Genomic DNA, 25,237 nt, shown 5'->3' on the forward strand with positions numbered 1-25,237 from the left:
ACTGGTTTCACATACTGTAAACCAATACTCCCATTGGTACATGTGGCTCTAGTAAAACAACATTACCATACTGTCACAAAGACTAACTGGGACCTATTGAAAGTATTTAGGTCAGACTTAAATGGTTTGTTTCGTGGGTTTAAGTGACCATTTTCAGGGCTCAGGTTCTTTCCATTTATTCTGTGTTTTATAGTTTAATAGCTGTATGCTGTGTAGAGATGAACAAACTGTGAACAGATTTGTTTATTTTCCACTAGCCTCTTCGCTCCTCCCTCATTTCTTTTTCTGTACTCAGGTGGGTTGAACAGGCAGCACAATCCATGATACTGGAGCCTCCACCTGGGAGTGAGAGAAGGGCGTGGTATGGGAAGTGTATACCGGGGAAGAGAAAGAAAGGTGGATGTCTGAGAGAGGTGAACAGGATGAAAGGCAGCTGAACACTTGCTATGAAAAACAGCATGCAAATCTATATCCATGGTCAGTAGAGCGTCACAGTTGATGGTTGGGCTATGTATCCTGGATGCAAGGAGTATACAGTCCTTAAGGTATACTGCAGGTAAGTGATTAACCACTGTTAAAAGGTATAAATGAATGTATCTGTGGTACAGACCAAACAGGTATTATTACTTTCAAAAACAAGATTTGTGCTTTACATAATGTTTTTTAATTTGCATGGAAATGTGATTCTGTGACACTTAACACAATCCCTGTGCTCATTAGATTACCATTGTTTTCTTGTTATAATCTCTTTAGGTTTGATTCCCAATGGTTGATCTAAGCAGCATCATTTGCTGTTACTGAGATTCCTCATGTGGTGTTCAGCAGAGAGGAACCTGGACAAGCTGGTACATTTTATTGGATTAGATGCCAATTTAGAGATGCTCCATGTTAATTTTCGATTTAAGATTTAACATGATGCTTGCTTTAGAGCAGGTAAGGTAATGTAAGTTAGAGCTACAGATAGAAAGTGGCAGAGGAATGTGTGTATAATAGTCCAATGGGATGTGTCGACTTTCTTCTGTTTAGAGTAATCATGGTAACGGAGTAATGAGTTATAAAACAGCTACATGTTGATGCAATCGTTTAATTCTGTTGCGTGTTTTCTTTTTCAGTTGTGTTGGTCTGAGTGTGCAACAATCTGAATCACAGCATCATGGAAGGTATTGAATCTCTCTTGATTTTCATGCTGTTTACTCACCTGCAGTGTGGTTATTGTTGGGATGGGGGGGTTGATATTTCATCCTACTCATGTTGATTAACCCAAACTTTCACTGTCTCATGTTGTCATGCCAGTATGTGATCTTTAATCTTTAATTCTCTGATATTTCCTCAGCGTCATTTTTATGTGTTTCTTCGGACACACTCACATATACAGTCACGGAAAAAATGATTAGACCATCAAAAATCATCAAAAACAATGGTTATGCAATCAAGTACTAACTCCTGTGTGTATCATGTGACTAAAACAGACCAGAAAAGAAAACAATGGAATGCCTAAAGCACTGTTTTGTCAATGCAATGCCATAGCTATTGATGGAAGAACTTAAGTAATTTGGTTATTATCAAGAAAACATGGAAAATAACCAGATATCAGCTCTTAAATTAAACTTTTTTGTTGTTGTTGTTATTATTATTTTTGTCCAAACAATGTACCTTTAGAGTACCAGGCATTAAAATGACAAGAATTGAAGAAAAACAAGGGGTGGTCTAATATTTTTTTCCTTGACTGTATATCTGTTGTCTGTTACTACACTCGGTCATTGTGTGTGAATGGTATGTCAAAGAGAAGTGACTAATGTGGTGTCTGACAGGCCTCACATGGGAAGTACGAGCAAACAGCCGCGACTTTCACCGAACCAAGCAGAAGAAATCTTTTCTATGCTTCCGCTGGGGGCGATATGCGGTGAGTGAGTCATTTGTGTGATTCCCTCCACACGGTAACATAACACCTGTTAGGATGGCGTTGCCTTTGAGACACAGGTGAGTGAATGTCCTGATACTCTGTCTCTCACTGTCCGCGTCTTCTTTTGTGTGTCACCAGGATAATCTGGTACGCAGCTATAAGTACCACACCTTGACTTCCTCCCCCTCTGACGCTGTTTGAGCAGTTCCAGCGAGTGGCCAACCTCTATTTCCTCCTCATGGTGGTGATGCAGGTCAGAAGGAGACTTGGTCTTATGTTTGACTTCATTTTAGTTCTTTTACAGCTTGTCGTTTGCTTTTTTCTCTATCATTTTTTCATTATCCAAATGGCCTTTTCCATCAGAAAGTGCAAATGAATCCTTTCCTTATAAGGACTGTACAAGATAATGTGATTTGCTGTGAATTCTATATATATCATCTAGAAGCGGTAGTATATGCTGATGTCTTCCCTACATCAGTATCTCCATATGTCAATTTCCTGGATCTGTTCCAAAATGTAATGGGTTCAATCCTTGGCCTCGCCCCCTTCCACTAAGTTTCATGAAAATCTCTGTTTTTTGCATAATCCTGCTGACAGATAGACAGATGTGAGGGATCATGTAAACCAACTTTGTGGATGTAATTAGTATTTACATAATGGAAAAGTAAATATTTATGTAGTCTTTGTGTGTAGTGAAGGACATACAAGCAGATATCAACATAAGTACCTTGTAAACCACAATTTATTCTCAAAAAATGCCTCTTAACCCTTTATAGGACACTCATAGAAATACTGTGAAATTCAAATAGTGTGTTATTGGAAGACATAAAGCAGACTTTATTACTTATGTGAAAGTTTTCAAATTGCATATTGTTATGTAGAAAATTAAGGTAATGTAATTACCATATTTGATTCCTTACACATAATCGCAAAAAAAAAAATCCAAGAAGCATATATGCAGGGTTCCCGTTGGGTCTTAAAAGTCTTAAAAGTCTTTAATTTAGAGATCTGCATTTAATACCTTAAAAAAGTCTTTAAAAGGTATTAAATTTGAGATGATATTTCTTCAGTTATGTTGCCATAAACTTGTTGGCTGTATTGTGTTTAAATGTGTGTGGGAATGTCCATGATGAAAAGAAGTTATTGTTAGTGAACTCAGTTCCACCTGTAATCCACCTAGAATTTATTAAGAAAAAAAAATTACAAGTACCTTAAAATAATATAGATATCTTTACTTTCTGTAATTTTATATCAAGTTCCAAGTAAACCCATATTCAATATTAACCGGGGCAAATGCCTAAAATCTCCAGGCAACACAGTATGTTGGATACACATAATAACAAGAAAAATCCCCCTCGAGAGCGCAGGCCTCCGCCAAGAGACCGATTCTGCCCCCCCCCCCCCCCCCCCCCCCCCCCCCACACACACACACAATCACCACCAAAATTTAATCAATTCTTCCTTGTGCCAGTATCGACATTTCCTGAAAAATTTCATGAAAATCCGTCCATAACTTTTTGAGTTGATCGTGCTAACAAGCAAACAAACACGCAAACACACAAAGCAAAGCAATCACAATACCTCCTGGCAGAGGTAAAAAGTAAAATATGGAAAAAAAGAACTTCATATATTACATTTTTAAATTTTTTTTTTTTTACAATATTTAAAAAAAAAATGCAAAAATTGCAATTCCCAGTTGTGCTTTCACCGAACACATATGCCTGTCTTCATATGGCTTTTTTGTCAACAGGAATTTTTCAAAACCAAAAACTAGACAAAATTTGCTTAACAAAAAAAAAAAAAAAAGAGCTATAGTAGGTTACTGGGGGACAATTTAAAATTTTTCCCACACATGGCCTTGCCCAGGCCCACATGTTACCCTGTCCATGTTTTCATGTGTGTTCTAGTGTGTCCCTGCCATCTCTTCTATTCCATGGTATATCACCATCATCCCACTGCTTTCCGTGCTTTCAGTGAGAGGACTGAAAGACCTCGCCAATGATATGGTAAGACCAGTCTACTCTCCTCCTCCCTTTTTGCATGAGCAAATCTGGGAGAGGAAATAACCTTAGAAGATGGATGGTATCCGAGAGCGCATGTTCACACACAAATGCATGAGCTGAAACACAAATATATGACTGGCCTCATGCATGCATTTACGCACCTGGCACTTAAGCATGTGTTCACTTTTTTTTTTTCTCCTTCATTGTCCTCATTGACTCCTTGTCCTTTACTCATTGACAAAACAGTCATCCCAGTAGCATTAATTTTCTCTCCTATCATTAATGCTTTTCCTTTTAAATGCAAGCGAGATGTTTTGCATGGAGAATTCTCTGGTTAAGTGCATCACTGAGTTACGGTCGTTACGCTCTGGGTGAAACGCTTGCTTGACCCTTCCCTATTGACTAATCATTTAGTGGAGGGTGTAAATCTCCCAGCTGGTGTCACTGTAGAGCCTCATAATGGCGTTTCTCCTTTCTCCTTTCTCCTGTTCAACCTTTCACGGCCACCCTCACTCTCTCTCACACACTCCCTGTCCATCATTCTTTTTCTCCATCCTTGTCACAGTTCGCGATCCATCCCTTTCTCTCTCTTTATCTCTTTTTTCACTCACTCTCACTCTTCTTTCTTTCTTCACCTCTTTTTCAGACAAGGAGACGCAGCGACTCTGCGATCAACTCCCGACCCTGTGACGTTCTCATCTCTCAGAGGTGAAGACAAAGGCAGCTGGATATTCTCTCAGGACTCAGCACAGGCCCAGTTTAAAACAGCCCTCTAATGAAGCTCTAATGAAGTGTGGATGAGTGAATCCCTAGATGGTCCCTTTGTGCATTAAAGCAGGGCAAAAACACTGAGCACTTTCTGCACCTATTGGAAGACGAGAACCATGACCATCCTTTTGATGACATCTTTGGATAATTTTGCTTTAGTCTGTTTTTGAGAATGATACTTTCTAAATACTAATAGTGCTTCACCTTATGGACTGGAGACAAATTGGACCAATATGCATATTACCTACAAAGTTAGCAGCACATAGAAACCCACAAATAAATCCTCCATTTGAGATAGGAATATGTCCACATGAGATATATTTTTTACTATATACTCTATCTGGTTTTTATGTGATTGGATAGAAATATTTCTCTGTGTGCATTTGATTATATATTATTTGATGCTATTGTTAAATTTTTTTGTAGTGACTTTATTTTTTTAACCATAAGCTTGTGAAGTGTTACTTTAGATGTGTGAAAAACAGTCTTCCTATATACATTATTGCCCATAAAGTTGGAATAATTTTGTTTTCAGAAACATTCCGGTTTTTATTCCTCTTTGTACACATCAGTAATCTCCTTTGACTCAGTCCCAGTTACACTTTATCCATCAAAAATAAATCACATTGTCACAATCATTTCATGAGAAGAGGAAAAATTGTTTATTCCAACTTCATGGGCAACAGTGTATTTTACACTATGTGGATATTTTGCACGTTCAACATTTTTTGACTAATGACAGTCTTAATTGTTTATATCTGTTAATTTTGTTTTTGTTTTCTTTAGTTTCAGAAATCTACAATGGAAGGATTTGTGTGTGGGAGATATACTTCGAATCCACAAAGACCAAATCATCCCTGTGAGTCCATTCACTTCATAAAGAAATGTAAAAAATTATCAGCATCTATAATTAAAAAAAATACATAAATAATGTAATTTCTTGCTTTTTGTTGATATACAATTATAGACACCTGTGATGAGGTAGCATCAGCATTTCCCTCTCTGAAGTTATCACTTTCATTCCTTATTCATTATTCTTGTGTTTTTTGTGTTTTTTTTTATATTTTCTCTATTTTTCTGTGATTTCAGGCAGACCTTCTTCTCCTTTGTAGCTCCGAACCTCACAGTCTTTGTTATGTGGAGACTGCAGATATAGATGGGTATGCACCACAGTCAAATAAGTTAATCTCTTCAGCTCTTAATACTCTGATCATACATTAAATCAAAATAAACTGTTAAATTTTTGCAGTTGCTTGTTTGTTTTATTCAGTGGTTTTCAGTTTTCAGATATAATTGCAACAGTGATATTGATTTTAGAGGCCAGAGCTTCAGACAGTGGTGAAATTTCCATTTGAATGTTGTGATTCTATCATTTTTGTTATCAATTTAAATCTCTACATTTAAGGCAGTAAATATGTGACAGAGGGTTTGGTGTAATGCAGATGATTACATACAGACAATGTATGTAAATATATTCCTGGTGGCAAGGTCAAATGTTTAGAATAAAATCCTGAATGCTGCCTTTTCTCCATCCAGGGAGACCAACCTCAAGTATAGACAGGCCCCCAGTGCTACCCACGATGAGCTGACCTCTGACCCCTCTGAGGAAGGCCTTTCTGCCTTTGACGGTAAAGAAATGTTTTTTGGTGGGCAAAAATATAAAATCTTATTGTGTTTACTTTAGAAAACAGGAAATGCATTTTTACTCCTGTAGGAATGTATTCTTATTGTAAGTACAAAGAGGCACTGAGCTAACAGAAGTGTACATTTAACAGGTGTTGTACTCTGTGAGGAACCAAACAACCGCCTGTACAGTTTCAGAGGTCAGCTCCACTGGCGAGGACAGACTCTTCTGCTGGACAACGATCACATCCTCCTACGGGGAACAATCCTACGCAACACAGAGTTTGCCTATGGCATGGCCTTATACATGGGTACAACCAGAATAACTCATCCTAGAAGGCTTTTCCTTATCTCAGATGTTAGTGAGGAATCAGGTGCTAGTGTTTCCAGCATGATTCTAGTTGGGGCATTGTCGATGGCTCCTTAGACCAGACTCAAATTTTATTTTGTCACCCAATTTTAGCACAAAACTAACGGGAGAGAACAAAATGAATACTGTACAATAACAGATAAGACTGTTGTGGAAAATATTTGCATCCCAGCCACTTATCCTTATTTCACCTTTGTCTTCGGCCATTCCTGGTTTCAATGACAAATGTTAGTTTGTGGAATATATTATACTGTTAAGTATGATCAGTACTTACCGTAGTCTTACAGCGATGTCCTACTGTAAATGTGGGTGTGTTAATGACTGGCAGATTACAGTCTCCTCCTGTCTTTTAAGTGATCATTGATCGGATATTACAGGGCCAGGCAGAGGTGTCATGGATCTCACTGCTATGGCACTTTCAGTTCTAGTAAAATGAATCAATACATCAAATTCTTCCAGAGATGGGTTTTATAACATTTATCAGAGACTGTCTATTGATGTGACCCCAGTTCAGCCTGATAACTCTAACCCTCATCATATGAATTCCACATAGCCAGCTGTGGATTAAGCATGGCCAAGGCTGACATATTATGGTCATAGTAGGACTAGGTTGAACTAAGTATCCTGTCCTTGAATAGTTTGAAGATATGACACATTCCCAGTGTCGTCATTTTTACGAATGCAACTTTAGCCTTTCACCCACCTATGTGAGAGTGAGACAACATCACTGGAAAACATAATGTGATACTTTATTGATCCCTGCAAGGGAAATTCTCTCTTTGCCTGACCTCTGCACAGCAGGGTCAGACACCCTCGGAGCTGGTAGAGATTCAAAATGTTGCTCAAGGGCACATCAGCAGATGCTTACTAACACAACGGCTTGAACTCTCACCCTCTGGCTGCCTCCTTCTTGGTCTGCCAGCTGCAGTGATAACATCTAATAACTGTCTGTTCTGTCTGTTCCAGGCGCAGACACTAAGATCCTGAAGAACTCGGGAAAACTGCGAGTGAAGAAGACCCAAATGGAAAAAGTTTTGAACAGAATAGTGATAGGGGTGAGTGGGAAAAGGACAGAGGGGTTATTTCCACACATGTGGGTTTTTGTGAAGTCATCATAAAGTGTGTATTTGTATCCTGGATCTCCAGATAGTCCTGTCTTTACTCCTGGCAGCGCTGCTCCTTGCGATCGGCAGTGGCGTGTTTGCAAGTCAGGTCATGAGCCAGTCTGAGGTCCTGTCGGCTCTGGTGGTCGACGGTAACCCTGCCTACACCGGCTTCCTTGCCTTCTGGAGCTACATCATCCTGCTCAGTCCTGCCATGCCCATAGCGCTCTATATCTCGTTAGTACTCTCCAAAATTCATTTTATGGGCAGATGCACACCTGTGTTGGCGTCTTTGCTTTACTAATTACTAACTACTACCAGAAGTTCAGATCTGCACTGTTTTAAGCTTGAAGCTTGTATCTGTTTATCTGTTTTTATCAGTTTTATCTGTTTATCTGTTTGTTTCTTTTCTTTAATGCCTATACTTAATATTGCGTCCCCTGCCCCCTGCTGTAATGCTTTTATGTTTTATGTAAAGCACTTTGAATTGTCTTGTACAAGAAATGTGCTATATAAATAAACCTGCCTTGCCTTGCCTAATTGTAATGTGTATTGTCCATAGGTTTGAGATGATCCACACAGTCCACAGTTTTTTCATTGGCTGGGATCTGGACATGTTTTGGCAGAAGGAAAACAGACCAGCCCAGGCCAGGAATACCTCACTGAATGAGGAGCTCGGCCAAGTGGGATACCTGCTGAGTGACAAAACTGGGACACTGACCCAGAATTGTCTGCTTTTCAGACAATGCTGCATCGCTGGGGAGATCTATGGTGACTAAAAGAGACAAGAACTATGCAATCATGTTGTTGTAATTAGACACTATCTAGTGGAGTTTCACCTATTTTTAGTATAAACTGTCCCATGCTCAACAGAATGGTATAAAGACAGACCATCTGTAGTGAATATAAAATACTTATTTCTAATATTTATGCAGTATTTTAGTGTTTCACAAGCCGCTATCTTTCCAAACTTATTTGCCTTGTATAAACAAGCTTGTATAACTGTTATTCTGATATTCATGCGAATATCCAAATATTGCTTCATGTAAAGACTGAAAATGATCAGGGACTTACAGTGGAACAAAGATCTCTCTGGGGAAGTGACCTCACCAAAAGGAGCTCTTTCCTCAAGAGAGAGAGACTTGATAAGACAACATGAGACACTTAACATCTTCAAATCCAACAGCCTACTAAATATTTAACACCGGCTCTGCCCACAGAAGCCAAACTGTAATTGAAACCATGTCAGAATCACATCAGCCATATGTCAGAAGTCTGTGATCCTTCCTGGTTCAGCCATATGTTGATGTTTTTATTGTCATATATTGGGGTTTATTTGACTTTCATTTTTAGTTTGTTTTTGTGCATTTCTGTTGGATATTTTAATGTCCTTTGCATATACTGAAATCTGATTCATTTTTACATTTACAGGGGATGCATCAGTCAGTGCTGAGGACACAGAGGTATGTTCTGATTCAGTATATAACTTTACACATTACTCTATTTGTATTTTTTGTCTCACTCATTATCTCATCCATCCTGCTCCGATCTACATGACTGTGCAGCCCATGGACTTAAGCTGGAATCCATTCTCCTGCGGTGGTCTTTTCATGTCAGCCCCCAGTCTGGTGGAGAGGCTCAGAGAACAACAGTGTCCCGACAGTAGGCAGTTCCTCTCAGCTCTGGCTTTATGTCACACTGTCATGGCTGAGTGGAAAAACGGTAAGGTTGTGTGGTAGTTTTCATAATCCAGATGCTGCAGTTTATGTTTTTAATGAAGACGTCAGTATAATGAAAGATCAAAATCATGCTTTTGTCTCATTAAACTATAAAGACCCAAACATCCATCAGTGACCAAAAGCATCTACTGATCTAAACTGTTTAATACCTGTTGATCTATTAATCCTATCAATCCATGTAAATAATTGGTGCAGTTAGTCATCGTTTCGTGGTCATCAGATATGAGCCATTTAGGCGTTCAGAGGCTCCATTGTGAATGTGGAAACACCGTCATGTTCTACAACATTGATTCACCAGTAAAACCCATGGAGTTGGATCAGTGACAGTGGTTGGAGACACTTTATGTTAAGTTAATGATAGATTTGACTGAAAAAGTCACATTTTCTTAATTTTTCTCTTTTTTTTGATATACTAACCCTCAACTTTAATCTGAGCTTTTATGAACATCTGTATGATCAGTACATTAAATATTGGAAAATACCAGATTTTCACTGGAAAAATGCAAAATATGGAGGATTATTATATAATAAATCATGACAAATCACTTAAGAAATGTTAAATATAAAGAAAAAATCAATTGGAAACTACTACAAAAGTAGCCCTGGGTCTATATGGGTTAATATACTGGACAGGTGAGTTATTGACTTCATTACCTCCGCTAAGGAACGGCAGAGGTTATGCTTTCATCAGAATTTATTTGTTTGTTTGTCTGTTAGCAAGACAACTCAAAAAATTATGGAAGGATTTTGATGAAATTTTCAGGGAATGTTGATACTGACACAAGGAACAAATGATTAAATTGTTGTGGTGATCATGGGGGGGGGTCTTATCTGCCTTGACGGAGGTCTGTGCTCTCAGAGTGCTTTTCTAGTTAATGAATGTTATTATTGCCAAAGCCTGAAAAAGCATCATTGTTTTGTCACTTTTGTTACCACTGCTCTTAATGTGTTATCATAACTTCATGGATGAAGTGGTTGTCCTTACATGTGACCCCGTGTGTTTACTTCTGTCTCATGCATGAACTGAATCCCTCTAGACATTCCAGTCTACCAGGCTGCATCCCCAGATGAGGAAGCGCTTGTTAGTGCAGCCAGGGAGCTGGGCTGGGTTTTCCTGTCCAGAACTAGAGACTTCATTATTGTCTCTGAGCTGGGTGAAACTCGGAAATATCAGCTGCTAGCACTGCTAGACTTTACCAGCAAGAGACGCCGCATGTCTGTACTTGGTAAGAATAGTCTTCTAAAGCCACACAAAGGTCCTCATCCAACATCCATTCATAAAACAGATTTGTTTTTATGTAAAACATACAAGTGACCTAACAGAATTTGTGGTGTTCGACCATTTCTCGCACTTAAAGGCATTCTTGGATATGAATGACATTCAGTTGCGTTGTTTTCTGCTTCTCTGTCCCTACATTTCTTATATTTGTTTTGTCTTTCCACTGATGTACATCCACCTTGAGCCTTATTCTGTCTGAGGCTTATTCTGTTAAAGGGGCGTTTACTTCCCACTGTCGCCAAGTACTCGTCCTTTAGACATTTGTTTGTGGTTTGTCTGTATGACAATTATTGATAATATATTGTAAGTGTGATTTTTTTTTTTTTTGAATTGGATTGAACTGAATTGAACTGACAGTTGGTAGTAATATTATATTATAGTATCATTATTGTCATTAAAACATTATTATATTTCACCACAGCAGTTGGAAGGCTGTTGTCCCGTATAACCCACAGTTAACATCGCACACTATAACATATTTCATGTCTATCATGCCTCTTTATCCTCTTTCATATCATAAAGTTCTTTCTTTCAGTGTCTTTTGTATTGGCCTGCAGCATCTGTAACTGACAGTTGTAACGTATATTCATATTTTTTTCATATGATACCAAATGATGCTACCTCATTTGTTTTTCTTTCCTGCTGATTCTATACCACATGGCTTCATGCTGTCAAATTCTTCCTTATTTTCTTTGGTGACATTTTTGATATATTCATTGATGTTATGCTGGTAGTGTTGTGCATTTTTTGGACAAACACGTCAAAATAAAACAAAAAGAACCTGAAAGTAAAGTAAACTAAGGATACAAACATGATCTTGCAGAGGCCTTATTTTTATGTGGATCACAGAGGTTTTAAATGATACTTAATCTCAACTGTGTAGTTTCAACACTATCTAAACTTTTATATTTCCACTTTCAATAAGTCTTCCCACTGTCAAGCTTTCCTCTCTAGATTGACTATCTATACTGGTTTCCTCTATGTGCTTTTTTTTTTTTTTTTCACCAGTTCGGGAGCCAGAGGGCGGGTTAAAGCTATACTGTAAAGGGGCAGACATAGTGATCTTAGAGAGACTGCAAAAGGACTGTCCACATCAGGAAAGGACTGAAAGAGCCCTGGAGGTAAACTAGACTTTATTTAGACTATATTTGTATGTACCATACACTCACTGAGCCTACTTTTTTAAAGAACACTCTGCCAGTAGGCTCTTGGAAAATTTTGAACTAGACCTGATAAAAATAAAGAAAAGTGTCGGACTATATGTACTATAAGTAAAGCACTGAGGCTCATATGTTGCACTCTGTAACAAATAAAAATGATCGCTAGAGTACGTTCCTCATAGCTGTATGTTTCTGTCTGACTCTATGCTAGTCAAAGCCTTGTACATACTATATTGTGCATCCCAAAGTGCTTATGGATCAGTTGAAAGTCATTTTAACAAGTAATCTCTTGTTTTAGTGCAGTAGGTCAGGTTTGTCTGTTGAGATTGAAATGATTATCTTTTGTTTTCTATGTCAATTCTCCAACTGTGCCTGAAAGAGCACGTCAAATAATTTCCTAATAAATGTGCTTGAATCTTCTTCCACCAGCTGTTTGCCCAGTCTTGCCTGAGGACGTTGTGTATAGCAGTTCGATCTGTTCCAGAGGCATCATGGGAACAGTGGAGTAAAACGCTGTCCCAGTCTGCTGTCATGACTATCGCCGATCGTGAAGCGCTGCTCGAAAAGCTCTATGATCAAATGGAAAGAGAGCTACAGGTGTGGAATTATACATGTATGAGCAAAATACACTGTAACCCATGAAGCTGAATTAGAATATTTTTACCTCTTCTCAGGAAATGATTGTGACATTGTGCTTTATCCTAGAATATAGATATACCAGGAATACTGTCCGTTCAAGATTTTTGTCCATCGCATTTTTTTTGGATCGTCAGATTTTACACACATGTTCTTTAGTACCAGGAGAAGAGCAGTGCACAGTTTATTTTTGAAAATTTATATATATATTTATTATAAATTATTTTTGAAAATTTCAACAGAAAATGTATCCATCCCATTTCTTGGACACTATTCACCCGATTCTTTTCAGATTTCACACATATGTTCTTTATTTCTAGGAGAGCAGTTTAATGGCTGAATTTCTGTTTTGTTTTTTTTTTTTTTTTTTTTTTTTTTTTACAAATTTTTGAAAATATCAGACAGTTTGTCTAACCAATTTCTCAAATTTCACACAGATGTTCTTTACATGTGCTTTTTTCTAAATTCTTGCATTTGTTTTCAAGTTAACTCATTTGATTTAAAGTTAATACTCAAAATTAATCCCAGGGCATGAGTGAGCAGGAGTGGTAAAGTGCCATGCGACCGGACGGGAATATTATTAAACTCTGTTTACTTTTTCACTTGTTCTTGATAGTGTAACTGGGACTTGGTATGTAATCACTACACCTATTATGTATATAAACAGCAATAAAAAGAGGAGTGTTTCTGAAAACTAAATTATTCCAACTTTATGGGCAACACTAATTAGTGAACACATAGTAGTTAAAACAAAATCCCACACTTACCTGACGTTGCTTTCAAGAAGTTAAAAACAAATGCAAACATTTATTTTATTTTATTTATTTATTTTGTAGCTTTTGGGATTGACTGCAATAGAAGACCGGCTTCAGGAGGGTGTTCCCGAGACTATTGCTTTGCTTCAGCAGGCTGGTCTTAATGTATGGGTACTAACTGGAGACAAAAAAGGTATTGTGCCATAATTAAATGGTATTTGAGCCCTTTTGTATGTTTTGTCTACAGAAATGAAAACTGAGCTTTTCTCATTCTTTTTTTCCTCTGTAGAGACTGCAGTGAATATTGGATATTCTTGTAAATTACTGGACTCAGATACTACAATACTGGAATGGCATGAGCTGAGGTTAGACATGATACAAAAAAAAAAATACACACAAGCACATAAACAACCAGTAGAACCAGCCTCACTGATCTTTGGTGTTTGCCCCTACAGACAGATCCTTCAGTCCCCAGACCCAGAAGTCAGTTTCATGAAGGCCAGACAGACAGAGCTGTGGGCTGTAGACAAAGACATGAGTGGAGCAAAGACTGCTGTGGTCCTCACTGGGCCCGAGCTGGTAAACAGTGGACACACACTAAATAGGTTTCTCATGCAGTCTATAAATATTATCCACATGTTTTTTACATGGGAAAGTGGAAAATGACAGTGGAAAACAAAAGACTTTAACACTGCTGTATACTGGTAATAGTTGGCCACAAATATGTACACACATACCGGTTTTTCACAGGGATGGAAACGGAAAACTGGTTCCAAATTGTGCACCTCATCAGAATTTTACGCCTAAATGCTTATCTCTACCTTGTGTAAATGCTGGCATGTTTTCCTGACATTAGCAAATTTGCAAAACAGTGACGTCAAACTCAGTAACTGTCAACAAAAGAAGAACTCATGGCAGAGGGGAAAAAATGTCAAAACTATACCTTCATGCACAAAGACAAATGTCAGCCATTCTTCGTGCAATGATATGAGGAAGTAGTTAACCCATAAAGACCCAGTGCTTCTTCTGTGGCAGTTCCCAAATTATTTTTTCTATTTATTTAATCATTCTTAAGTGATTCATCACCGTTTATTATAATATTATTCTCTGTATTTCATGTTTTTTTCAGTGTAAATCATGTTTTTTCCCATATTTATTTTTACTGATTGTGTAGATGTTCATTAAAGTTCAGATTAAGGTTGTGTTTCATTATATCAGAAACAGAGAAAACTGAAGAAAAGGTGAGTTTTGCAACAAAAGATATCATTAATTGAACATTCACTAAGTGTCTCTGTCCGCTGTCATTGATCCAACTCCATGAGTTTTACTGGTGAATCTATCTTGTGGAAGATGACGGTGTTTCCACGTTCACTACGGAGCCTCTGAACGTCCAAATAGATCAAATCTGATGACCATGAAAAGATGCTAAACTGCATTTTACACCAGTTATTTACATGTATTGATAGTATTAATGGATCAAGAGGTATTAAACAGTTTACATCAGTAGGTGGTTTTGGTCACCAGTGAATGTTGGGTCTTTATGGGTTAAGGTGGAAACACAGACTCAAACATGGACTTAAATTTTTTACATTCATGGCACATATTTGACTACACAATGTGCCAATAGTTCTCCACTGAACAATGGGTGCTCAGTGTAGAATAAGATTCAGAATTGACCAGGAGTCAGTAAAATAAAGCAAAATTATTAAGATATCAATGAAAATCTTGTCAATTATGATAGAAAAATTCTGTGATACATGCTGAGACAAAAGACGAGTCACTGGATTCTGGAATCAGAAGATTTTACTTGCAAGGAGTCAAGTATATACAGCGAGATGCAGCAGTTGACTGACTAACAGCAGGAAGTTTAAGATCTTATGAAAGAACATGAATATTGCAACCATTGGACCAAGTGTACAAATATGACGTTGATCAAGTTCACCACATTTTTCTAACAAATTACCATCTGTGGTTTTTACAAAATACATATATGTGTTGGCAGAAGTTGCTGTAACGTTGCTGGCTTGACGTGTGTGGTTCTTCAGGCAGAGTTTGAACAGAGACCGGAGTGGGGGGCTTCATTTATGACCCTGGCAAAACAGTGTCAGTCGGTGCTCTGCTGTCGTGTCACACCTGGACAAAAAGCTGATGTCGTCTCATTAGTCAGGAAACATACCAGCTCCATTACCCTGTCAATCGGAGACGGCGCCAATGACGTGAATATGATTAAAAGTAAGTCGGACAACATTAATAAGTACTGCATGACTTTAAGCAAGAAAAAATGTTGTCATATGTTTATGTTTATGTTCATGCATTTGGCAGATGCTTTTTTCCAAAGCGACTTACAGGGGAAAACCAATTAAATCACTCAATCAAATTTTATTTATATAGCGCCAGATCGCAACAAAAGAGTTATCTCATGACACTTTATATATAGAGTTGGTCAAAACCAGACTCTAAGCCAATTTACAGAAACCCAACAGAATCCTCCAGGAGCAAACACTTGTGACTGGTGACAGTGGCGAGGAAAAACTTCCCTTTAACAGCAGAAACCTCGAGCGGACCCAGACTCCTGGAGGATGGCCGTCCGCCTTGACCAGTTGGGGTTAAAGAGAGAGGGTAGAGAAAGAGAAAAAGAGAGAGCGATAGAGATAGAGACTGGAGGAGAGGGGGGAAGGGGGGAAGGGGGGAGTAGGGGGAGACACATGGAGGCAGTTGAGGATAAGTGAGTGATGACGATGAAGGCAGGAGAGAGGCAGGACCACCGCAGCAGGTCCAGAGATAATCCTGGGAAAATCTGTGATAAGCCTGGGAAGAACTTTGTTAAAATATTTAAAATGGAATGTCTGAAAGTGCTAGGACAGGAGGTGCTCCTGGAAGAGCATATCATTAATTTTCCCTTTTTTTCTCAAATTACAAAAGCGGCCCATATCGGAGTGGGACTGGCAGGAGTGGAGGGAGGCCAGGCAGTGCAGAATGCTGACTTCGCTCTGTCCCAGTTCAGATTTCTGCAGAAGCTGCTTCTGGTCCATGGACACTGGTCATACCAGCGCATCTCCCTCTTTCTGCACTACTTCCTGTTCAAGACCTGTAGTTTTGCTCTTGTTCACATATGGTTTGGTTTCTTCAATGGTTTCAGTGCTCAGGTGAGACACACAAGTAATTGTTTTTCAGAGTTTTAAAAACCACACAAAGTGTCCCCCCTCTGTTCTGTCCTTGTCTCCTCCCCCTTTTTGAACACATTTCACTGGAGAACCTAAACCAAACCACCACCATGCAACACCCAGCAGTAGAACCCCTCTGTGTTTGGTCCCTTCTCCACACACACACACACACACACACACACACACACACACACACACACACACACACTAATGTATAATGATGAATATGTAATCAGTATCAGTTTTTATCTTGTCTGGCTTGTCCAACTGTCTTGTTGTATGTCTGGCTTGTCCCATTGTCTTGTCCAGTCCTGTCTCTGTACACTTGAGGCTATATGAGCCCTTCCTCTATGTATATGTATACAAGCAAGGAATAAATGAACATGTGAATATGAAGTTAAAGATTGTTACTTAAACACTAGCTGTAAGTAAAAATAAAGTTGTCCTCCAAAGAGGGGGGTGTAGCGGGTTTAGGAAAAAAATAAATAAATTGTGACGTATAATTTTCATGTCCTTTTGACCATGTTACATACAGATTTTTGTATTAAATATAATGTAAAAAAAAACCAAACACATGAAGTGAATTCCTGCATTAATCCCATATTCGTTTCCATCTGTTTGTATCTTATAGTCTCTGTATGAGACATGGTTCATCGCTCTCTACACTGTTTTCTACACAGCATGGCCTGTCCTTTGTCTGGCCTTCTTTCAACAGGTGACAAACTAAGAAATGAATCACCTTATATGGGTATTTCTACCTCTTCTACTGTTTGTCACTACTTTCTGTTTTGTGTTGTAGGATGTGAGTGCTGAAGGCTGCCTCAAGTGGCCAGAGCTCTATAAGTCTGGACAGAGGCAGGAGCTGTCCAGTCCTCTGATGATGGCATCATCGCTGCTGTACGCCATCTACGCATCACTTGTTTTATTCTTCATCCCATTTGGGGTTTACAACAACTCAGCATTTGACTACCAGACGATGTCAGTCACCGTCTCCATGGCAGCAACATTTACAGCCAGCATTGAGGTCAGACTTTGATTGAACAGATGCAAAACCATAGATGTATGTGAACTACAGAAACTAGAAACCATATATTTAAAAAAAATCTAATTCTCTCACTGCTTTCCTGACATTTCCACTGATCCTGTTCAAAAGGTAAAATAAAATTCCTACAAAATATTATAAAAGACTTCAGTTCATATACATCTACAACCAGAGGTGTAGTACCTTACTTATGTAGAAATTTTGCTGATCTATACTTTACTGGAGTAGTTATTTTTCAGTCAACTTTTTACTTCTACTCCTTACATTTTGAAAATAGCCCCGTTACTCCTATTTCATTCCGACTTGTCATCGTTCAAATTAAAAAAAAAAAACTGTCCAGATAAATCATGCCATCTGGATAGAGTGAATTTGATTGTGGTTGGATGAGAAATATAAACATATACCATTCTGACACCCTATTGGTTTGTACATGATCCATCACACCTGACTTTTTGCACCATTCCAATACTTATATTCAACTACTCATCATATCATCAGGTCCATGAAAAACATGTTAATGCTCAGTTGTACACATATATGGTTCTTTAATACATTTGAATTGGACTCAAATGCGTTAATTTTCATTAGGCATGTATGCAGCTGAAACAGGTAGACTAGTGCATCCCAAATGTTTCAACATTAACATTTTAATATAACATTATAGTCATTATGGCCTTTAGAAAAAGTTTTTTGGGGAGGTGGGGTTGTGCACTATAGGCCCCTGTGGCACAGCCTAAGCTTTTGTCCTAATGGCATTTTTTCCCCTTACATTTACATTCACTCCCACAAAACATCAGGAACTCAGACTCAATACAAAACTTCAAACCACTACTCAAAACTCACCTGTTCAGACTTGCATTTTCTTGAGCCTCTTTTTTTTCTCTCTGTTCTTTTAGTTTTGTTTGTTTGTGAAGTGTCTTTTAGTGCCCAAAAAAGCGCTATATAAGTGTGATGTATTATTATTATTATTATTATTATTTACTTTTATACTTTAAGTAGTTTTGAAACGAGTACTTTTACACTTTTTCTTGAGTAAGAAGCTTGAGTTGATACTTCTACAGAAGTCTATTTAAACCCTAGTATCTATACTTCTACCTGAGTAATGGATGTGAATACTTCTAATACCTCTGTTTACAACCACAAATTAGGAAAAGTTACAGCAACAACTGCCAGTTCAAGCTTTACTGAGCCAAATAGAAGCTTTGTCGACTTCTCAAAGACATTCAGGATGGACCATCAGTCAGATAGAATGTAGGCTGTTGTTACAGTCTCCAAACAATAAGAAAGTAAACTGGCTCAAAGGAAAAGGAGACCCCAACATAAAGGAAGGACACCATGGAAAAATCGGAAAATCATCATTCCAGGTGTTTGTTTTTTTTTTTTTTTAAGGAATGAATGACTGCAGGGTCCTCTGGCATCTGTGGCTGTAACTCTGTGTGATGGTGACTGGCACAGGTTTGCCACAGTAATCCTGACCCCTGTGGTTCTATCAGCTAAACATTAAAGACAGGTCCATGATGCAGTGTTGTCTGAGGGACCAGAAATCAGTGTTCAGCTTATGCTTTAACCCTTTATATACTGAAATACATTAAAACTATTTTTTTTTTATCTTTTCTTCACCATAGTGGGTAAAATATCCTCCTGAGACCCAGGAAGGTAAAAGTTTTGGCTTTTTTACATTAAATAATTGCCTTGATCGGAAACAGTATGATGCAACAGTTTTCCAGATGCATGTTTTCTTTTTTTTTAAGAACTCTCCTTTGCAGTGGACAGCATTCTTTTTAGTAAAGCTGTGAAACGCTTGTCCCCTAAAGAGGACAAAACTGCGTTGCTGGGTGTCAGGAGGATTTTCAAGTCTTTCCTTGTCTTTTTCAGCAGAACATTTCAGTCATTTTTTCACACATTTGTTAATGTGATCCTCAGTATCTTTGCTCCTTAAAGACTACACCTTTTCCTGATGCCGCCTTTTAACCATATCATGATCCTATACATCTGTTCTGAATTATATTGTTTTTTCATTATATAAGTTCATTATCTATTCTGAATTTCCCCTGTTCCAACTCCAATGTGTCACAGCCTGAATGTGAGGGATGGATGTGGGTCAATATATAATTGAGGGACTTTTTGAGTTACCTTTACAGGGTAACATAGTTGACAGCTATAGTTGACATTTTTGCTGTTTTCAGGCCTAAAATCAACACAACCATAACACCACATGGCATTTTTACAGAAAGAGTCTTCTAAATATCATATATACAACTGAGTAAAATTGAAATTGAAAGTTAATGATAAAGATATTGATATTGTAATAACACTATTGACATAAGAGTGTAATAAATACACTCTTGACTCACACACTACTTTATATTAAATAACTAAGAAAAAGGAGACAGAACATACCTTGGAGTCTTGTGTTTTCTTCAGGAGGAAATGACATCATGTGGAGCAGGTCATGTGAACTGGAATTAACACACTTCCTTCAGAGGTGTTTTTATAATGGGTAACTTAGTTGAAAGTGATTTTTCAGACACAGATGCAATTTATTCTTTTCCATTTAAATTTGATTTATTGCCAACAAAGAAATATCTGTCATGATTATCTCAATTTGATAAATAGAACACAATCAAAACTTTTTGAATAACCTCGTCTTATTATTGTTTAGCTAATTAGAAAGTGGTTATTAAATTCGGACAGTTATTTAGTTGACATTTTAGTACAGTGTTTTTCAACCTTGGGGTCGGGACCCCACATGGGGTCGTCTGGAATTCAAATGGGGTCACCTGAAATTTCTAGTAATTGATTAAAAATAAATAAATAAACTTACTAATAAAAAATATATGTTGAGTTGACAAAGACAATCCCAATCCATGAAAGACAAACTGAAGCACTGTGGTACTGTTTATCTTTCAAATGTTCATTGTGGTCAGTTTCAGATGCAGCAGCTCTTTCATAATTCATAGTTTGAGTTATTGTTTGTTCAGTATTAATTTACAGCCTTGTAAATCCAAGCTGGACTGACTGTACATATCCTGACCAAGGAAAAAAAAATTCTCACTTTGTGCAAAAATGTCAACCTGGCTTTTCTGCCTCTGTCCATAATAATATACATTATATAGACTAAATATTTTTTTAAAAAGAAATAAATAAAAGTAATTTTTTTTTGCTACATAGAGCAAACTATTACATGATCAAAAACAACGTAAGTTTAACAAGAAAAAAGTCTCCGTTTTGAATGTCTGGGGTCGCCAGAAATTTGTGATGTTAAAATGGGATCACGACAAAAAAGGTTGAAAAGCACTGTTTTAGTATATCTAGTCATTTATTAATTTTTATTAATCATTTACTAATAAGTGATTGTTTCTGTCAATAAATAATTATGGAATTTTTAAAGACATGATCATAATGAACATAAAAACTTTATTATTTATTCATTTATTTATTTTACTGTTAATAAAGATATATCCCATGGACTTCAGAAGTCCCTCAATTATATATTGACCCATGTATACATTACTGTCCATCTCGTTGGAATATTATTTTCAGACACATTCCTCTTTTTATTCCTATTTATATCATCTTTGACCTGCTACAATGAGTACATACTGAGTCCCAGTTACACTTCATCTATTAAGAATGAACCACATTGTCACAATCATTTCATGTGATGAGGTAAAAATATTTTAATCCAATTTAACGGGCAACAGTGTATGTACAACATGACACTTATAGTGTTTACACTGTCTACAATAAAATACAAATCAATGTACATTTTAAATATTATTGTGTTCTTTTTTATTTTTGCATTATCCATACTGTCCCAATTGTTATGTGGAGTTGGAATAATATTTAGGGGTTTTTACTTGATAAGAAGAGGAACACTTTTTACTGATAATGACCTTTTTTTTTACACTTCCACTTGTATATTTACTTTATTACAGTATGATGTATTATTGGTTTTTTGTCCTAAAAGCATGTTAAAGATATCAGTCATCTGTATTCCAACAGACATTTTCTTTTCCTTTGCACTTTTTTTTTTACTGCATATCCAAATGTTCTATTCTCCTCTAACTGCAGTGTTTCTGTTTTTTTTTTTTTTTTGTCAGATTGTGCAGATGACTAAATACTGGACCAAGTTCAACATAGCAGCTGTGTGTGTCTCAGTGCTGATGTACTTCCCCTGTTCCAGGATCACCCACAGCAGCCGCCTGTTTGAGAAATCACCTAAGGACTATTTCTTTATTGGTACAATTCCACTCCACTCTATAAGCAGACCTGTTTTATTAATTTCTTCCAACTGTATGGTAACTCTTACTTCCATATTCATGTCTGAACTGGATGGAAACATATTATTTCCAATGTACAAAGGGAAAAATATATTGCCAAACATGCGCTAACTAAGAAACACCCCGTTTAATGATTATCTAATGTTGTTTTCCGTGAGTGTGCTTCAGTAAAGGGTCTGTCATCATCTCAGTGAATGGGTTTGATTTCTTTGTTTGTCTGTTTTCATCAGGGGTGTCTGATAAGGCCTTCATCGATCCGGTTGTGTGGCTCACAGCTCTGCTTACTGCCTGGACGGCTGTTTTGCCCTCGGTGACCATCAATGCCCTCAATGTCATCCTCAAAATCCATGACAAACATAAGGTGGGCCCATGTGTATGTTTTTGTGTTTGTGTGTAACCGGTATGAAAATGAGACACACCCGCACTGGATGCAGTGGAAGAGCATATCACAAATATGCAAATTTAGTAAAAATTTTCATATGTTTTTTTTTTAGGTTTACTTAAGGTTTCTCTCACTATGGTTCTGTCTTTCTCACAGACGCCTGTTAATTTTAACCCATAAAGACCCAAACATCCATCATAGACCAAAGCCATCTACTGATCTAAAATGTTTAATACCTGGTGATCCACTAATCCTATCGATCCATGTAAATAATTCAAGTAAAATGTAGTTTCTCAGCTTTCCATCGTTATCAGATATGACCTATTTGGATGTTCAGAGACTCTGTAGTGAACATGGAAATACCTTCATCTTCTACAACATTGATTCATTAGTAAAACCCATGGACTTGGATCAATGACAGTGGATGGAGATGCTTGGTTTATGTTCAGTTAATGATATATTTTAATGAAAAAGTCACTTTTTCTGCAGTTTTATCTGTTTTGATATAATAACCCTCAACTTTAATCTGAGCTTTTATGAACATCAACATGATCAGTAAATTAAATACAGGAAAATACCTGATTTATACAGATAAAATAAAACATATAGAGGATAATATTATAAATAAATGGTGATAAATCACTTAAGAAAGGTTAGATATAGAGAACATTTCATTTGGGAACTGACATAAAAGTAGCACTAGGTCTTTATGGGTTAATTGGCCTAATACTAAGAGTAAATACAGCATTTCATTGAATCATGGTTGTTTATAGAACTGGTGTTGCTTACTAAAAGAGGTTTACATCAGAAAATCCATGTATTCATTTTTGACATTTAGACAAAGTTCTAGCAGAGATGAATCTTTGTCCATATCTTTAGCAAATAAGAGGCAGAGGCACCTAGATGTAAGAAAACATTTAACATGGTCTGTCACCTGAGCAAACTGTGATTGTGTGGATACATTTTCACCCTTTTCCAGCTACTGAGGATAAAATGAAAAACCAAATCAAAACAATAGATTTTATATAAAGATAGACACAGTGACAGGATCTTAAAATGAGGCCAAAACAGTTTGATCTCTCCCCTGTGGCTAGCTGCAGTATCGGTCATAAATCCGCCCCCCTCCATTTTACTCAGTGTCAGTTTTGCCAAACTATAGTTACACATTGGTCCACATCCAATAAATGTTTCCCAGAGGTGATTCTAGTCTTTTAGAGTGGATGTCTGTTCAAATCATACTTTTTTTTATGACTTTCTTCATATTTGACATAAAAGTACTGGCAGCTGTAATGATCAATTACAGTCCAGAATCCATCAGAATCCAGGGAACCAATCAGGTGACAAGCCAGGAGACGCTACACTGTAGGCTCTAAATAGCGCAGCTTCCATGACAAGGGATTTCAGCTTTATTTTCACACACTGGAGGGGAATTGCATTGTTGTCAGCTTTGTATACTGTATATGAGGCGCAGCAGTCTATTCAGGTGTTACTAAAATGTCACCTGTAATGTTGTATTTTTAATGATTTTTGCTACAGATTTTCAATAAATCTGTGCTTCATCCAGCTGAACTTGTTCTAATTAGCTAGTATGGTAATATGATAGTGTATTAAGGTAAGATGGTAAGCATGGTAGATATTGGAGCTACTTAGCATCTGGATGGTAACTGCCTACACAGACCCCCCAGAACTTTTGGCGGGTGTTGTTTTATTACTGTAATACAGCAGGATTTCAGTTCATCCCGCTCATCCTATTAAAACCCTAAACCTATAACGCTAAGTGTATCATATTTGACACATGAGTTTTGAAGCCCTCTTCATGATCAGTGTGATATTTTTTTACTTGAAAAACTTGATGTATACAATTAGATACACGCAATACACGGATAATCCACCAGAGGGGAGGAATTTGTTCACCAGAGGCCTTTCCAGTGACACTACAAAATTGTCATTAATGAGGAAGGAGGTAGAACTTTGTCAATTTTGAAAAAGAATTACCAGTTTGTTAGACATGTTTGTGTTAGGGTGGGACCTTTCTGTGTGGAGTTTGCATGTTCTCCCCGTGTCTGCGTGGGTTCTGTCTGGGTACTCTGGCTTCCTCCCACTATCCAAAAACATGCACTGATAGGTTAATTGGTTAATCTAAATTGCCCATAGGTGTGAATGTGAGAGTGATTGGTTGTTTGCCTCTGTATGTCAGCCCTGTGATGAACTGATGACATATCCAGGGTGTACCCCACCTTTGCCCATAAGTAGCTGGGATAGGCTTCAGCGACCCCCATGACCCTAGTGAAGATAAAACGGGTTCAGAAAATGGATGGATGGGTGTTTGTGCTCTATTATGTTTTTGTTTGTTCAAAAATAATAATATTTGAGCACTGAGACCCGATCTATCAAATATGATACAAAATTGAAACTCATACATGGAAATAGATATTTGAAAAAAACATTTTTGGTTGTTCAGAAGGACCAATGAAGCCTCCAGTTTCAAAGAACTGGAATATTCTGTCAATGATTTAATGGTTTAGGCTTTACAGGGTTAATATCCACAGGCATAAATAGTAATTGTTGATAACTGATGTCCCTCCATTGGGATGCAGGTCCACAGTGTGTCCCATCAACCAGTGGAACTCAGGTCGAAGGTTGTAAGAGGGACATCTCTTCGCCGATCCTCTTATGCCCTATCTCAGGGACCAGGTCCTAGACGCATGATCGCATCAGGGACCTACATGTGCAACACAGTACCAACAGTGGATGAGAAGGTGACTGAAAATAACAATATCACTAACCTGTGACGGACAATAGCAATACACTGTGATGTGAGAAGTCAAATGGTGTGTTCAGTTGAAAAATTATGACTGAATGTATTTCCTACTTTTAATATGGGAAAACTGCGATCGTATATATACTGTTATTGCAACATAGATATTATTTGTTCTATTTCTGTACTTCAAACATGGTTTTTAAAGGCAGCTCTTTGTGGAGCCCGCACTTTTCCAATAAAATAAATATACAAAACCCATTATATAG

The 25,237-nt window shown here is 37.5% G+C and overlaps 1 protein-coding gene across 1 annotated transcript; it reads left to right on the plus strand.

Moving 5' to 3' along the window:
* Window positions 1-397: 397 nt before the first annotated feature.
* atp8b3 (ATPase phospholipid transporting 8B3) lies at window positions 398-25,223 on the plus strand. The gene is made up of 29 exons (XM_030131918.1): window positions 398-556; window positions 754-845; window positions 1,113-1,160; window positions 1,812-1,903; window positions 2,042-2,156; window positions 3,811-3,909; window positions 4,553-4,614; window positions 5,461-5,533; window positions 5,764-5,834; window positions 6,211-6,302; window positions 6,450-6,608; window positions 7,634-7,722; window positions 7,814-8,007; window positions 8,333-8,541; window positions 9,202-9,233; window positions 9,336-9,492; window positions 10,547-10,735; window positions 11,797-11,909; window positions 12,378-12,545; window positions 13,421-13,532; window positions 13,629-13,704; window positions 13,795-13,918; window positions 15,385-15,571; window positions 16,262-16,485; window positions 17,135-17,218; window positions 17,303-17,527; window positions 21,649-21,787; window positions 22,059-22,189; window positions 24,808-25,223. Exons 5-29 carry the CDS (start codon window positions 2,142-2,144, stop codon window positions 25,000-25,002), a joined length of 3,219 nt encoding a protein of 1,072 aa, XP_029987778.1. The 5' UTR covers window positions 398-556; window positions 754-845; window positions 1,113-1,160; window positions 1,812-1,903; window positions 2,042-2,141; the 3' UTR covers window positions 25,003-25,223.
* Window positions 25,224-25,237: the final 14 nt, after the last annotated feature.

This window comes from Sphaeramia orbicularis, chromosome 4, assembly GCF_902148855.1.
Source record: "Sphaeramia orbicularis chromosome 4, fSphaOr1.1, whole genome shotgun sequence".
Classification (NCBI taxonomy): Eukaryota; Metazoa; Chordata; class Actinopteri; order Kurtiformes; family Apogonidae; genus Sphaeramia; species Sphaeramia orbicularis.

What these genes read in the sequence shown, in the direction of transcription:
- atp8b3 (XM_030131918.1), top strand. An exon ending in CATGGCTGAGTGGAAAAACG is followed by an intron (nt 9,493 to 10,546) that starts GTAAGGTTGTGT and finishes GAATCCCTCTAG; the next exon opens with ACATTCCAGTCTACCAGGCT. An exon ending in TGACGTGAATATGATTAAAA is followed by an intron (nt 15,572 to 16,261) that starts GTAAGTCGGACA and finishes AAATTACAAAAG; the next exon opens with CGGCCCATATCGGAGTGGGA.